Source organism: Nicotiana attenuata, unplaced genomic scaffold, assembly GCF_001879085.1.
Source record: "Nicotiana attenuata strain UT unplaced genomic scaffold, NIATTr2, whole genome shotgun sequence".
In the NCBI taxonomy this organism is placed as follows: domain Eukaryota; kingdom Viridiplantae; phylum Streptophyta; class Magnoliopsida; order Solanales; family Solanaceae; genus Nicotiana; species Nicotiana attenuata.
The window spans coordinates 16840-29018 of NW_017675131.1; the positions used below are offsets into that span (position 1 = coordinate 16840).

Sequence of the window (12179 nt, forward strand, 5' to 3'; positions counted from 1 at the left end):
AGTCTTCGAGGCTGCAATTTTTATAACTGACTCGGCCACAATATGAAAAATTATTATTTCAGCACACAAGACCCCCTTTCACCCTGTAAAAATAATGTTAAGCAGAAGTCGAGGAAAATCAAAGTAAAGGCTTTTATAGACACATCATAACAACTATTCAAGAGCGCAGTGTGATAGTGATGAAAATAATATTTGAAGGACTCCTTTTGACATAAATCACAGACTAAAGGTGAAACCATAAGCTGAAAAAGGTCCATCGTACGTGCCGCGTACGAAATCTATGGAAAATGGAAGTTATGATGCATGGTTGTACATTGACATAAAACTCGGACAACAAAAAAGTATGTAATGCAGTCTGAGATTCTCACCCACAAATTTTAGCATGGAAAGTATCTCCATACATAAGTAGCTCAAGTTAACTCGTTACAGTATCTTCGAAAGCCTGTATGAGAACAGAGAACCTACAACAGAACCTTAGTAATTCTAGATGTGCTATTAAAAGTATTACCTCCTAGCACATTAATATGGATACAATTGCCAGTAGGTCACAACCAGGATCACGGCTTGTGGACCTTGAAACCAAACACTCTGGGAACATAGCTCTGAGAAATCTTCTGTGGCTTGAGGTGTCCATATGTCATCAAGAATAGGTGCGGGAACGTGGTTCCTAAATAAGCTCCATCAATGTCTTTGGCACAGTAAAGGAAATGCTTAAGCAACATTGTTATAGATGCTAAAATGGAAAATAGAATGAAATATCATCACTGCATTACTTGGTAGTAAATGTTCAACAGTGTTTACAGATTGATTCCCTCTTCAAATGTGTCAAGTTGGGGTAAGCTCTGAGAATCCTCACTGATATGTGATTCCATTTAAGCTCATCTTAGGTCAATAGTATACAAAATTTTAAAAAAATAGAATAATAAAGAACTAGATTCTCTATATTTTCTAGTGCATATAAACCCCCAATGGGACTAAGAGACCCCATAAAAGCTAACATGACAAAATGCTGGCTGCTAACTCTATGGTGGATTTAACATCCCAAATTTCCCGGAACAAGTAAATACCCGTCTCGTGCTTGACTCCATCTGTAAAACAGGTGTGTGCAGCCACTTAGAGAGGAGACAAGACCGGAGAGAAGAAATTCTCGCGAATAAGAGATAAGACTCAAACTTATCTTATACAACTCTTATCTACGACAAGCCTTGGCTCTTTTCCTTATGGACTCTTCGCTCTATTTGTCGGTGCTCTAACTGTCCGAGAGCCAGGAGCAGCTACTGGCCTGGACTGATCATAAAGAAAGAAGCCAAGAGGCTGCTAGAGAAAGGGTTCAGTTTTCTGAGTCTTGTTCCATTACTTCTGACCTTGAATCTAGGTTTTCCGTAATGCCTCCTTGCTGCTTTCAAAGCTACACTTGCTCCCTTCCTTCATAAGCTAATAAGAGATTCTATTATTCTACACGGACTTTACTATGCTTCTTATTGATTATAGTAACTATACCCTCTGGGTTGAATTGACACAACAGGGGCCTTCCTCAAGGGAGGAGTTCATACCCGGAGAAAGAAAGCAGACTACTAAATCTACTATTTCAACATATTGTTTGCACTAAACTATGTTGCATCAAGTAATAACAAAGTTGAACAAAAAGGATACTCTCATGATATCTTGACCGAGGTGTATACACATCTTCACATCGAGGACAGTATATATTCACCCTGCTTTGTCGAGGAATGTCTGACTGACCAACAGGGAGGCATGGTTGTCCACAGCAGTAAACTCTTGGACATCTCCCAAACTCAGCATTCTTGTACTTCTCTAACTGAAAAGACCAGATATGTTCAATTATTATAGCTATTAGAGCATATATTATTCGATGATACAAAAAGTTCTTACCATGACAGCGAGTCCCTTTGTTGTTAATATGTAGCGAGCGTGTATTAGACCATAAAGCATCTCTGCTGCTGATTCAACTAGTTCATTCTGTTCTTCTGTAAACATATCACCTACACATTTCAGGCATTCTCATCGATCATAGGACCTTTGAGAAACTATCACAAGATAACAGGCCTAGGACCTTTCTAAATCCTATTGGTGTTAACCTGACTTCTATTATGGCATGGAGAAATGCTTCTCGCATCAAGTTGCCAGTATAATCTTATACAGAAAAAAATCTTCAAATTTACAGTAGTTGTAACTATAGAAGGCCAAAGGTCTCCTCTAAGATACAAGAAAAATACTGATTACATAGTCCACTCTAAACAGCACTTCATATCCAAAATAAGATGTTTACATTCAACAAATTCTTATTAAAAATCCAATGTTATGTTTCTTTGACTGTAGGTTAGTTCATTTGGCAAGTTTATCACTAGATTACAAAATTATATTGGAAGCTAACTCAGCAAACCAGTCCTCATTTTCAGTACATCATGCTCGGGAGCTATTTTAATTTGACCAGTCACCAATGCAACATTTACTTCTCAGAGAATTCAAATGCAGATGCCGTTCCTCTCTGGTGTCGTTTGAAACTCTCAAGTAGAAGACATGATTTGCTTCAAACTAGCAACGCATAAGAGCCGTAGGGATGCATACTAGTACAACAAGAATAATACACATGGCAAACTAATTCAACAATCATCTTATCAAATGCAGATTACAATATATGCACGTAAGACAAATTATTAAGACATTCGACCTAAGAGAGTATCAAATATCAGCTAACATAATTACTTTTTTGATAGGGATCAGCTAACATAATTATTAGATCCATAACGGAAAACAAATCTCTCTAAATGCAAAACCATTAGTAATATGGTCTGTCTAATTTTCATTAACTACAAATGCTAACTAAGAGAACAGAGAGAAACGAATCAGGCCAATCAATTAATGGACAATCATGACAGCAAGAGAAACTGTAACGTGCATTCAGACGTGCAAATCATCGCATAGAGCAGAAAGAAATGCTCCAATCTGAAAACACAAAACTCACCATGAGAAGATTCAACATCTAGAATCAGATCAAGTGCGTAGTCATAATACGGAACAAGGCTGCTTAGACCGCACAGGTTAAAGTCATCTTGGATGTAATCATCATCAACTTCACAGAAAAACTCATTCCCACGTAGGCCGCAGTACCATGAGATCCATGAAGTGTCTTCTCCTTCAGAACCACTAATATCTGATGCCTCGCTGTCTGTTTCAGATTCTGCTGCAAAACGGAAACACAAGCACAAACTTTAACATGAAGGTTTAGGAAAAATCAATTTACCTGCTCAACGAAACTTATATTATAAATTATGATCCCCTTATCCTAATAGCTTATGGATTACAATTAATTTTCCAGCAACAAGATCATAAACTGACAATCAAAAGGTCTGATTATCTGAATAACTCACACTTATGGCAGTCCAACTTAAACAGCTCGGCTCAAAGTTTTCACACTTGCTATCGAACATAACATTTTTGACTTGAAAGTCGCATTATCAAAACTACAGATGATTCATTCGCCTGATCCCAACTAATTTATATCAAAACCTAGTTGATGGATTGACTGGTCAAACCAGCCAATTAAAAGTTTCAAATTATTAAAATTTTCTTTAGATTTTATATTTACCAACTTTAAATACTAAAAGAAGGATTAGTTTTGATTTGAAGAGTTCACTCATGAGGAATAAGCTAATTTAAGATGTTCTACTTGTGTATGATTTTATCATTTTTCATTATAATTTATTATTGTTGTTTTTTTCTTGTTTAGCTGAGAGCATGGATGGGAATGGGAGGACCAACAACAACAACAACGAAAAACCCAGTGGAGTCACACAAGTGGGATCTTGGGAGGGTAGTGTGTACGCAGGCCTTACCCCTACCCTTGGGGGAGGTAGAGGGGTTGTTTTCGATAGACCCTCGGCTCAAGAAGATGAAAAGCAACACTAGAAGGGAACGGGAGGAACATGGATGAGAATTGACCCTAGCACCTTTTAGGTTATTGGGTACGAGTACTTACTAGCACGCTTTCAATCTCTTTTTGGAAGTGCTGTACTTTGGAGATGCATTTCTAAATTTAGTAAATGTTTGAAAATTAGAAACAATACCTTTGAATCTGGAGTCGTTTGACAGTTTGACTAGTGGAAACTGGGTAGAGGAGACGAGGTTTATTTGACGTCCTTTTTTCTTTTGAGCATATAACCAAAAAGAATTAGGCTGGGAGTCGGCCAGGGAATCAGGAGCAAAAAATGCAGACATGTGATCCTCTCAAATGTTCATTAATAAACAGTCACTGCATGTTACCAACTTTTTAGCTCTCAGAGTGACCATTCTCTTGAACTTGGAAAATTCTAAGGGTAAATGCCATAACAATCAGTCAATCACTAAACATGAGGGTCCTATATCAGGGACTTTTTTTTGGTATATGTCCTACATCAGGACCTTAGTTGTAACCCTCTAGTATAATGAATCACGAAACCTTCAAAGAAAACAATTAGATATAAAATGACTGGCATGCCGTAGTCTCATTCGACTGACAGATGCCCATCCATGATCCACCACACTAAGAAATGTCAAAAGAAGGAAAAAGAGCAAAAAAAACATAAAGCTTCGCTGGAGTTGTTACACTGATTATAGCTAAACGAATCTCCTATGCCTCCAAATATTTTTCATCCTTGAATATTCGCCTGAGTTGTTTCACTGACTACATGCATATCATCTACGTAAAACTACCATTAAAAATTTCATCCATACATAACAAATGGATAGGTGATACTGCAATAAAACCATCCTTTTATTTTCACCAAGTCTCTAACATGGTGAATTAATGCTTCTACCAATTGAACTCCAGAAAAGCTTATGCCATTGCAATCAACTCACACCTTTTTTATTTTCTCGTCATCCAGAGAGTTCAGACATTAAAATGATTAAAAAGACATGTGTTACCCTGAAGCTATAATAACAACAAGACTAGCACCAGAATCAACATACGACCACATGAAGCTTCGATATCGCCACATTCTTCATCAGTACCCCAATGCAGAAAAAGCTTAACACTTGTAAACTCCTCAAGTTTACATCATGCCTTAAAAATGTGATTCTGATTATCAATGCTCTTTCCAACTGAAACCTATAACCATTAAACTAAATTTCAAATTGTGCACTAGAGGCCAACAAACATCACACATTGAAAAAAGAAAAGCAACAACAACCGCAACCAAGGGTGTGGCCTAGTGGTTAATAAAGTGGGGGAGAACCATGAGGCCTCATGTTCAAATCTCAGTGATCTCTTCCTATCTACCCAAACCTTAGTGGGTACAATTACCCGATATCTGTGCTAGTGGAAGGTGGCAGGTATGCGATGGAATTAGTCGAGGTGTGCTCAAGACTTTGTTCCAACTTATATAAAGATGTTTTAATTCCACTTTGAGATGTCTAAAATGTTTAACATTACTCCATTTCCATACAAACTTTCACAACTTTCAAGAATTCAAATTCCTTAAACTATCCAAATGTTAAAACTTTGTGGTGATATTTTCCTTATTGAACTTTTCAACCATCACTCTATTATTGTTCTTCCATTTTCAAAAGAAAATTATATATTTTTCCACTATCACTAATACTATCTAAAAAACTACGTGCATACATGTGTGTTTGTGTGTGTATGAGTTAAATTAGCATTTTAAACTCTGTGCAAGTCAATTAACATTAGTATAAAATAGGAATGGAAGGAGTATAGTGTGTGTCTGTGTGTGTATATATATACCATCAGAGCACTTATTATCAGGAGGAGGAGCAGCAGAGTTCCTGAGCTGGTCCTTTGATTTGGAAATGGAAAAGCGATTATCCTTGCCGTTAGTGCACCTAACAGTAGTAGTGGAGGTAGAAGGAGAGGACCGCTCCAAGTGCTTATCCAACGCTTCATTTAATCTCTTCCTATCACCTACTACATGTCCCATCTCCGCCTTCGATCCACCACCACCTCTCCTTTCTTTGTACATCTCTCTCTCCTCAGCTTTCACGACGCTTGAAATCACTCGAACCCTAGGGTTTCGGTATCGGAGAAAACGAACGAGGAGAGAGAAATTAGGCTTTTTGATGAAGGGAGAGTGTTATCCCATTTCTCTCTCTAATTTATGCTTATCCGTGATTTTTGAAGAGATAGAAAAAGAGGGAATTCTGACCGGAGAAGGTGATAATATACCGGCGGGAAGAGCTTAGCTTTGCTTAGACGATTTTTTCGGATGGGTAATGCTAGTATACTGTCGCTTGGGGATTTTATCTTGGTGCGATTGTATACGTGTATTTTTTGTCACTGCTTACTTCACAAGGGACTCTGTAGTAATTTGAATAATTTTTTGTGCATGTCAATTTGGTAATGTAACCTATTGTTGTAATTTCAGGGATTAAATTGATCGTCTTTCTATTTTATTTCTTTGATGAACAACAGAGCACTAGTGATTAAAGTTGACTTAATAGTCATGCAGTTTTTTTCATAATGGCGATGTCCATGCCATCTGCTACTTCTCGCTCGTACATGTATCGAGTAATTTTGCTTTTCAAATCTTTGTATGGAATTGGAGTAGCAGCCACTCACTCTACATCAACATGTACAATCCCTACTCCCAAACAACAAATATGTCCAATAAAGTCAGTTATTGTACAGAGACCAATAAAATCAATCCAAACAAGGAAGCTTCTCAAATCACTAAGTTTTCTAATTATCAATTGGCATAGATTCCTTGCTATCAAAGTAATTCCAAATTCTTCGACTTGAGCACAATGTCACTTATCTTGACAAGAATCTCTATCCTCCTCTTGTGTGGCTGCTAAGTTAGCATTTCAGTGTCTCTTTCACTCTCGTGTGAATTGTAATATAAACTTACTAGCTACTCCCAGAAATCAAGAAACTGTAAGGTTAACACAAGAAGATGGCTCAGAACTCGGAAGCAACTACAAGAACCAAATCCTAGCCATCGACAACCCTTACAAAAACTGCCTTCAGCCACAAAACCTAAGCATATCTGCATAAAAGGCTAACAACATATACATGGTAGAAACTTGTATAATGTCAAAAACAAAAATCACACCCTACGTCATGTCAGTATTTAAGCTCAGTCATCATCATCAAAGTACTTTTCTTCAGCATCATAATTTTCTTCTTTCATCCAATGATCATCCAAGGTCTCATCCTCGTCAATTTTTGAGTAATCCAGACTATCTTCTCCCAATAAAAACTTTTGCTGCATGATGTAAGCGAACTGGTCCATTCGTTCTTGCATCTCCTCCGTTGACAAAGTTTCCATCACAGCAGGTCTTCTCGTTTCAGATGGCGTGTCATTAGAAGCATCAAGGTTGTTTGGGTGAACCTTCAAATTTGATAGGAAAAGGAATGGATCATTCACTGATAAGTAGGAAAAGTAAGGGTAACAGGCTAAACAAAAAAAATGATCTACGATATTTTGAAAAATAAAAGTTGTGAGAGTACTACTGACATGCAAACATGCAGGCAACGAAACCAAAATATATCTCTAACTTGAGCTTCACAGCTTCAGTAAAACTGGAATGAGTCAATAAACAAGGAAATAATGGTCGTGATTTGAGAATGAAAATTGTGACGCGCCCTATACAAGATATACTTGGACACTTAGCCTCCAGGAATATGAAGGCAAAAGCACAGAGAAAGGAGAGGGGTGAAACCAGCATAAAATCCTTGAAAAAGATAACATGCAAGGATCTCCTGGCATTCCTTTGGCCCCCATGTTAAGCAAGAGACAGACTTAATTCACTGAAGAAGGCCTTAATTCACTGAAGTGTACGTAGGAACTCGATTATGAGCAAGCAAAAGCACCACACACCAGAAACTAAAAGGCACAAAGATGACCTCCACTCTGCTTTTTACAACAAGCAGATATCTGGGAGATCTCATAAAAGGTTTCCACCATAAGCTCTTAAAACATCAACTTTTCAGCTGAAGTGACCTAAAAATCATACACTCTTTTCAACACACACTTTTACTTCTCAATTTCAATGGAAAGACAGCGCTTTAAGTTAGACAGCTACGAATAGTACATCCCCCCCCCCCCCCCTCCCAACCCAAGTTGGCACAACTTAATAGGCAGCCTTGTAGGACTTTCAAACTTGCAATTAAGAAGCATAACTTCATAGCTCTCCAGAGTTTGTTAACTCTTAGGGCAAAGTGCAAAGATAAGTGGGTCGGAAGTTACAAAGACTTGGGCTTCATTAGCTAAAACTTTCTAAACTTTAGGCAAAGTACTACAAGAGCAACTCCTTATGCTGTAACCCCTACACATTACTAAAAGTACCTCCAACCAATGTTCCCATTCCTACTCAACCATAACAAAAATATAAAAATAGTTTTCCAGATTCGATAAAACATAACCAATTTATTTTCTTTCATTCCGTATAGCCACTGTATAAGGTTACTCTTGAATTAGCTTGTTCAGAGTTACATGATTGTCTACATCTTAAAATGCATCGTGTACACTAAATAACCAGAACCCCATAAATTCCTCGGCGTAACTGCACTATAATAACCAGATACGAGACAACTATGAATACCTACTAAGAGCCAGTTTGGTTTAGTTTAGTTGATTGTAGATAACTGATAAGCTTGAAATGCTGAAAAGCATTTTTAAGTGTTGAAATTGATTTTATAAATAAGCAGCTACGTGTTCAGATAGAAGTGTTGTAATAAGCAGTCGACATGTTTGGTTAAAAAATGCTGATAAGCTGTCCTTTTGTTAAAACAACTAAAATACCCCTAAAGTTTCCACAAAATATAATGAATTATAAAATATTATTAAGGATAAAATAGCAAAAGTCATGGACAAACTAAAAGAGCTTGTAAGCTCAAAAGCCATAAATTAGGGGTGACCAACTTATGACTTGTGGCTGATTTTGGCTTATAAGCACTTTGGATGTTTACCAAACGTGTAGATAAGCCAAAAGGTGCTTAAACCAGTTTCATCCGCTTATAAGCTTAGCCAAACACCCTCCAAAAACTAACCTGCAAGTTAGCATTTCAACTAAAATTAACCAGCAGACAGACAGAACAAATATTTTGGTATACTATCTATAAAAAGAGAAAAGGTGCAGCAACTACCTCTTGTCTATTAGCTGAGATGTCCCTTTCACCTTCGTATTGCTCCTGCTCCTCGTCATCTTGTTCTTCTTCTTCCTCCTCGCTTTCTTCTTCTTCCTCCTCTTCCTCCACCTTTTCAAGTTCCTGATTGTCAAATCCTACCCAATCACTTTGAGCCACACCTCGTCTCTGCTGTTCATCCCTAATTTTTTTAACAAGCATTGCCTCTTCTGACCGCCTCATCAGAGTCTCAGACCATCGTTCCCCTGGTCTTGCCATGCTCCTCCCACTTGGATCTTGGAACTTCCCAACATACTCATGGTGCAAATATGGCTCTCGTTCCCTCATTGCGTCCTCTGAAAAGTACTGTCCATCGTTTACTAATTTGTCCAGATATGCTCGCCGTCTGTTCTTAATCTTAACTGACCTGGACTTCAAATCTTCTTGTGTTGGGCTAATAACACTTCGCAGACGATTCAGATGCCAATTGATTTCATAATCATTTTTTAACGCTTCAAATTCATTAAGATCATCTGATGTTAACTGTGATCCATAACGTTCTGAGATTCCAAGAATAAAAAAAGATATATTTAGAAACACATGCTAATGATGTTTATAATGTTCTTTATTCAGAAAAATAATGTAGATAATGTTTCAGCTAAAAACTTCAAGTTCAGCAAACTAGCTATCTGGCCTTTAGTGAGGTCAACATCCCACAAGAACACGGCGAATCAAATATAAGCACATTTACTGGAACCTAAGAATTTTCAAGCTGAACCCTAGAACATACAAAGAGAGAGTAAGTACTGGGGCAATTTCAGTCGATACGAAGTTACAAAGTTGCATGAGTTTGGAGCATAATAACCTACGTTTTCCCACAATTTTCTTTAAGATTTATATATTTGGCTTCTCTCCTGTCTGTCAATTCTTTAATCTCTCAAAAATGGCTTTCAACATGTGAACAAACATCAGTGCTGAGTAAAAGGCTCGCTTAAGGAGGGAAGCTCATGTTGGATACTTTGCCCCACTTTGGTGGCACTCACAAGTCACACCAGGCCAAAAGGGCATGAGCCGCATGGCTCATGGTCTTTGTTTCTAACAAGATAGCACCAGATATTATAATGATTAAGGAATAAGAAATTAAAAATTCAGTATCAGAAAACTTGCAAGTGAGTACTTCGAACTACATCATTACGTATATATCAAAAATTCAAAATTGTTTTGAACTTAACTAACCGAGATTTTACCTCATATATTTCGCTCCATTATTAGCTTTTCAATCTTTTGTCTAAAGGAGTATTATGCTTATAATGATCTTTCCTTGCATTACATATATTTTTATTTCTTATTTCTTTATTAGTTCCTGTCACCGCTGGAGATCACACTTTAATTGCACCTCTCACCTTTGACAACTCTGACAAACAAGGGCGGAGCTAGAGACCAAGGTACGAGTTCCGCCAACCCAGTAGCCTTGGTCCAAACTCAGGATTTGTCTTTAAAATCCATTTAATATGTATAGAAATGTAAATTTAGAACCTCGCAACTCAAAAAGGCTAGAATCCTGAACCCCTAAGCGTCAAATTTTGGCTCCGCCGCTGCTAACGTAAACATCCATATGGGTAAAGGTCTAATGCCACTACTAAGATTTCTTCTAGGAAAAGCATACTTCAACAAGAAATTCTCTAATTTCAAATAAGCAAAGTTGTCTCCTTTGATAATTGAAAGTGCTGGATTAGAGGGGAGGGGTTCTAAAATCTAAATTATCCTATTTACTTCAAACTTGTAATTATCCGAAGAGAAATTTCGAAATTAAGGCTATTGTATAGACTACATAGAAAGAAAAAATGCTCCATCACAATGTATGAACTAAAAGCCACTTAAGCAGATTTCTGGCTAGGCCACGAAGTTAAAGTTAACTGCATACTATCAGCCACATAGAATACACACATATGGCGAGCAAAAGTGCATATTAATGGAGTATATAGACATGGGAAGAGTACCTAAAAAAAGCGGCACGTCGCGCGTGAGAAGGTCCAGAAGAAGGGATTTCCGTTGGGAGGCAGTGGAGGCGGATGGTTGCTGAGCGCGTGGGAAATAGAGGTTATCAAGTCCTGAAAGCCTGTCTGATATTTTCTCCATGGATTGGTTACTCAAACTTCTGGCCATAGACGTCGAGTCCTCCACTTTCATATTTACAGAGCCCTAGATTTTGATTTCAGTTTGCGACCAGTATCTTCTATTATTAAAAAGAAAGAAGTCGGCCGTGAGAATTCGCCACGTGTCGTGTGAAGAAAATGCTATATGGCAATTTTAGGACATAATTAGTTATTTTAGTTAAAATTAATTTACTTTTTAAATTTAAATTTTAAAATAATACAATATTTATTTTTTACTTTTAAACAAATTAACTTACCAACAAAGAAGTTATAAAGAAAGGAATAGAATCTATCTATTATTAAAAAGAAAGAAGTCGGCCGTGAGAATTCGCCATGTGTCGTGTGAAGAAAATGCCATATGGCAATTTTAGGACATAATTAGTTATTTTAGTTAAAATTAGTTTACTTTTACATTTGAATTTCAAAATAATACAATATTTATTTTTTGCTTTTAAAAAAATTAACTTACCAACAAAGAAGTTACAAAGAAAGGAATAGAATTCGGGAATAGGAAGTTACGATTGTGGATGTTTAAAAATAAATATATCAATTTTTTTACATTCTTTAAAATTAGTTTACTAACAAGGAATAAAACTTAAGAAGTTACCAACAAGGAATCAACTCCATTCATGCGTGCCTTTTCATGTAAAATTCTAAACCCTAAGGGGTCTGAACTTCAAACAACCCACGATGTTGTCCCATGATCTCAACTCCTAACCCACTAATCCTTCTTCGTTGGAGTCCCAAAAACATGATTTTTCAGATTTTTCACACTTTTACAATATATACATCCAATTCTTTTTCCTTTCTTCACATATCACTCAACAATTCTGGATTATAGGAGGTAAGTTCTATAATTTGTAATTCTAGAACACTCATTCAATTTCTAGAAAGAGCAACGATTTTTTTACTCTTTCTTCCTTTCACTCCTTTCTTCT

General features: G+C 37.0%; 2 protein-coding genes across 4 annotated transcripts; both read right to left on the bottom strand.

Annotated features, from left to right (window-relative positions):
• Positions 1-174: 174 nt before the first annotated feature.
• On the bottom strand, positions 175-6246 carry LOC109219698 (casein kinase II subunit beta-3-like). 3 transcript variants are annotated; one of them, XM_019384173.1, is made up of 5 exons: positions 5747-6246; positions 2987-3205; positions 1894-1988; positions 1654-1819; positions 175-688 (listed from the first exon to the last, which is right to left on the bottom strand). In XM_019384173.1, exons 1-5 carry the CDS (start codon positions 5979-5981, stop codon positions 558-560), a joined length of 846 nt encoding a protein of 281 aa, XP_019239718.1. In that variant the 5' UTR covers positions 5982-6246; the 3' UTR covers positions 175-557. The 3 variants fall into 3 exon arrangements, with proteins under 3 accessions (XP_019239718.1, XP_019239716.1, XP_019239717.1); XM_019384171.1 differs by having other exon boundaries at positions 1894-2003; XM_019384172.1 differs by having other exon boundaries at positions 1894-2003; positions 2987-3202; positions 5747-6245.
• Positions 6247-6591: 345 nt separating this feature from the next.
• LOC109219697 (coiled-coil domain-containing protein 97) lies at positions 6592-11319 on the bottom strand. Its single transcript, XM_019384170.1, has 3 exons — positions 11086-11319; positions 9107-9645; positions 6592-7349 (listed from the first exon to the last, which is right to left on the bottom strand). The coding sequence occupies exons 1-3, from the start codon at positions 11273-11275 to the stop codon at positions 7095-7097; spliced, it is 984 nt and encodes a 327-aa protein (XP_019239715.1). The 5' UTR covers positions 11276-11319; the 3' UTR covers positions 6592-7094.
• Positions 11320-12179: the final 860 nt, after the last annotated feature.

Excerpts from the sequence above, each read along its gene's own strand:
- LOC109219698 (XM_019384171.1), bottom strand. The coding sequence starts at position 5,981 with ATGTACAAAGAAAGGAGAGGTGGTGGTGGATCGAAGGCGGAGATGGGA. Across the intron at positions 2,004-2,986 it reads AGATGTTGAATCTTCTCATG|GTGATATGTTTACAGAAGAA; the intron begins GTGAGTTTTGTG and ends TGAAATGTGTAG. Across the intron at positions 1,820-1,893 it reads CAAAGGGACTCGCTGTCATG|TTAGAGAAGTACAAGAATGC; the intron begins GTAAGAACTTTT and ends TGGTCTTTTCAG.
- LOC109219697 (XM_019384170.1), bottom strand. The coding sequence starts at position 11,275 with ATGAAAGTGGAGGACTCGACGTCTATGGCCAGAAGTTTGAGTAACCAA. Across the intron at positions 9,646-11,085 it reads CGACGTGCCGCTTTTTTTAG|AACGTTATGGATCACAGTTA; the intron begins GTACTCTTCCCA and ends TTGGAATCTCAG. Across the intron at positions 7,350-9,106 it reads TCTCAGCTAATAGACAAGAG|GTTCACCCAAACAACCTTGA; the intron begins GTAGTTGCTGCA and ends TCAAATTTGAAG.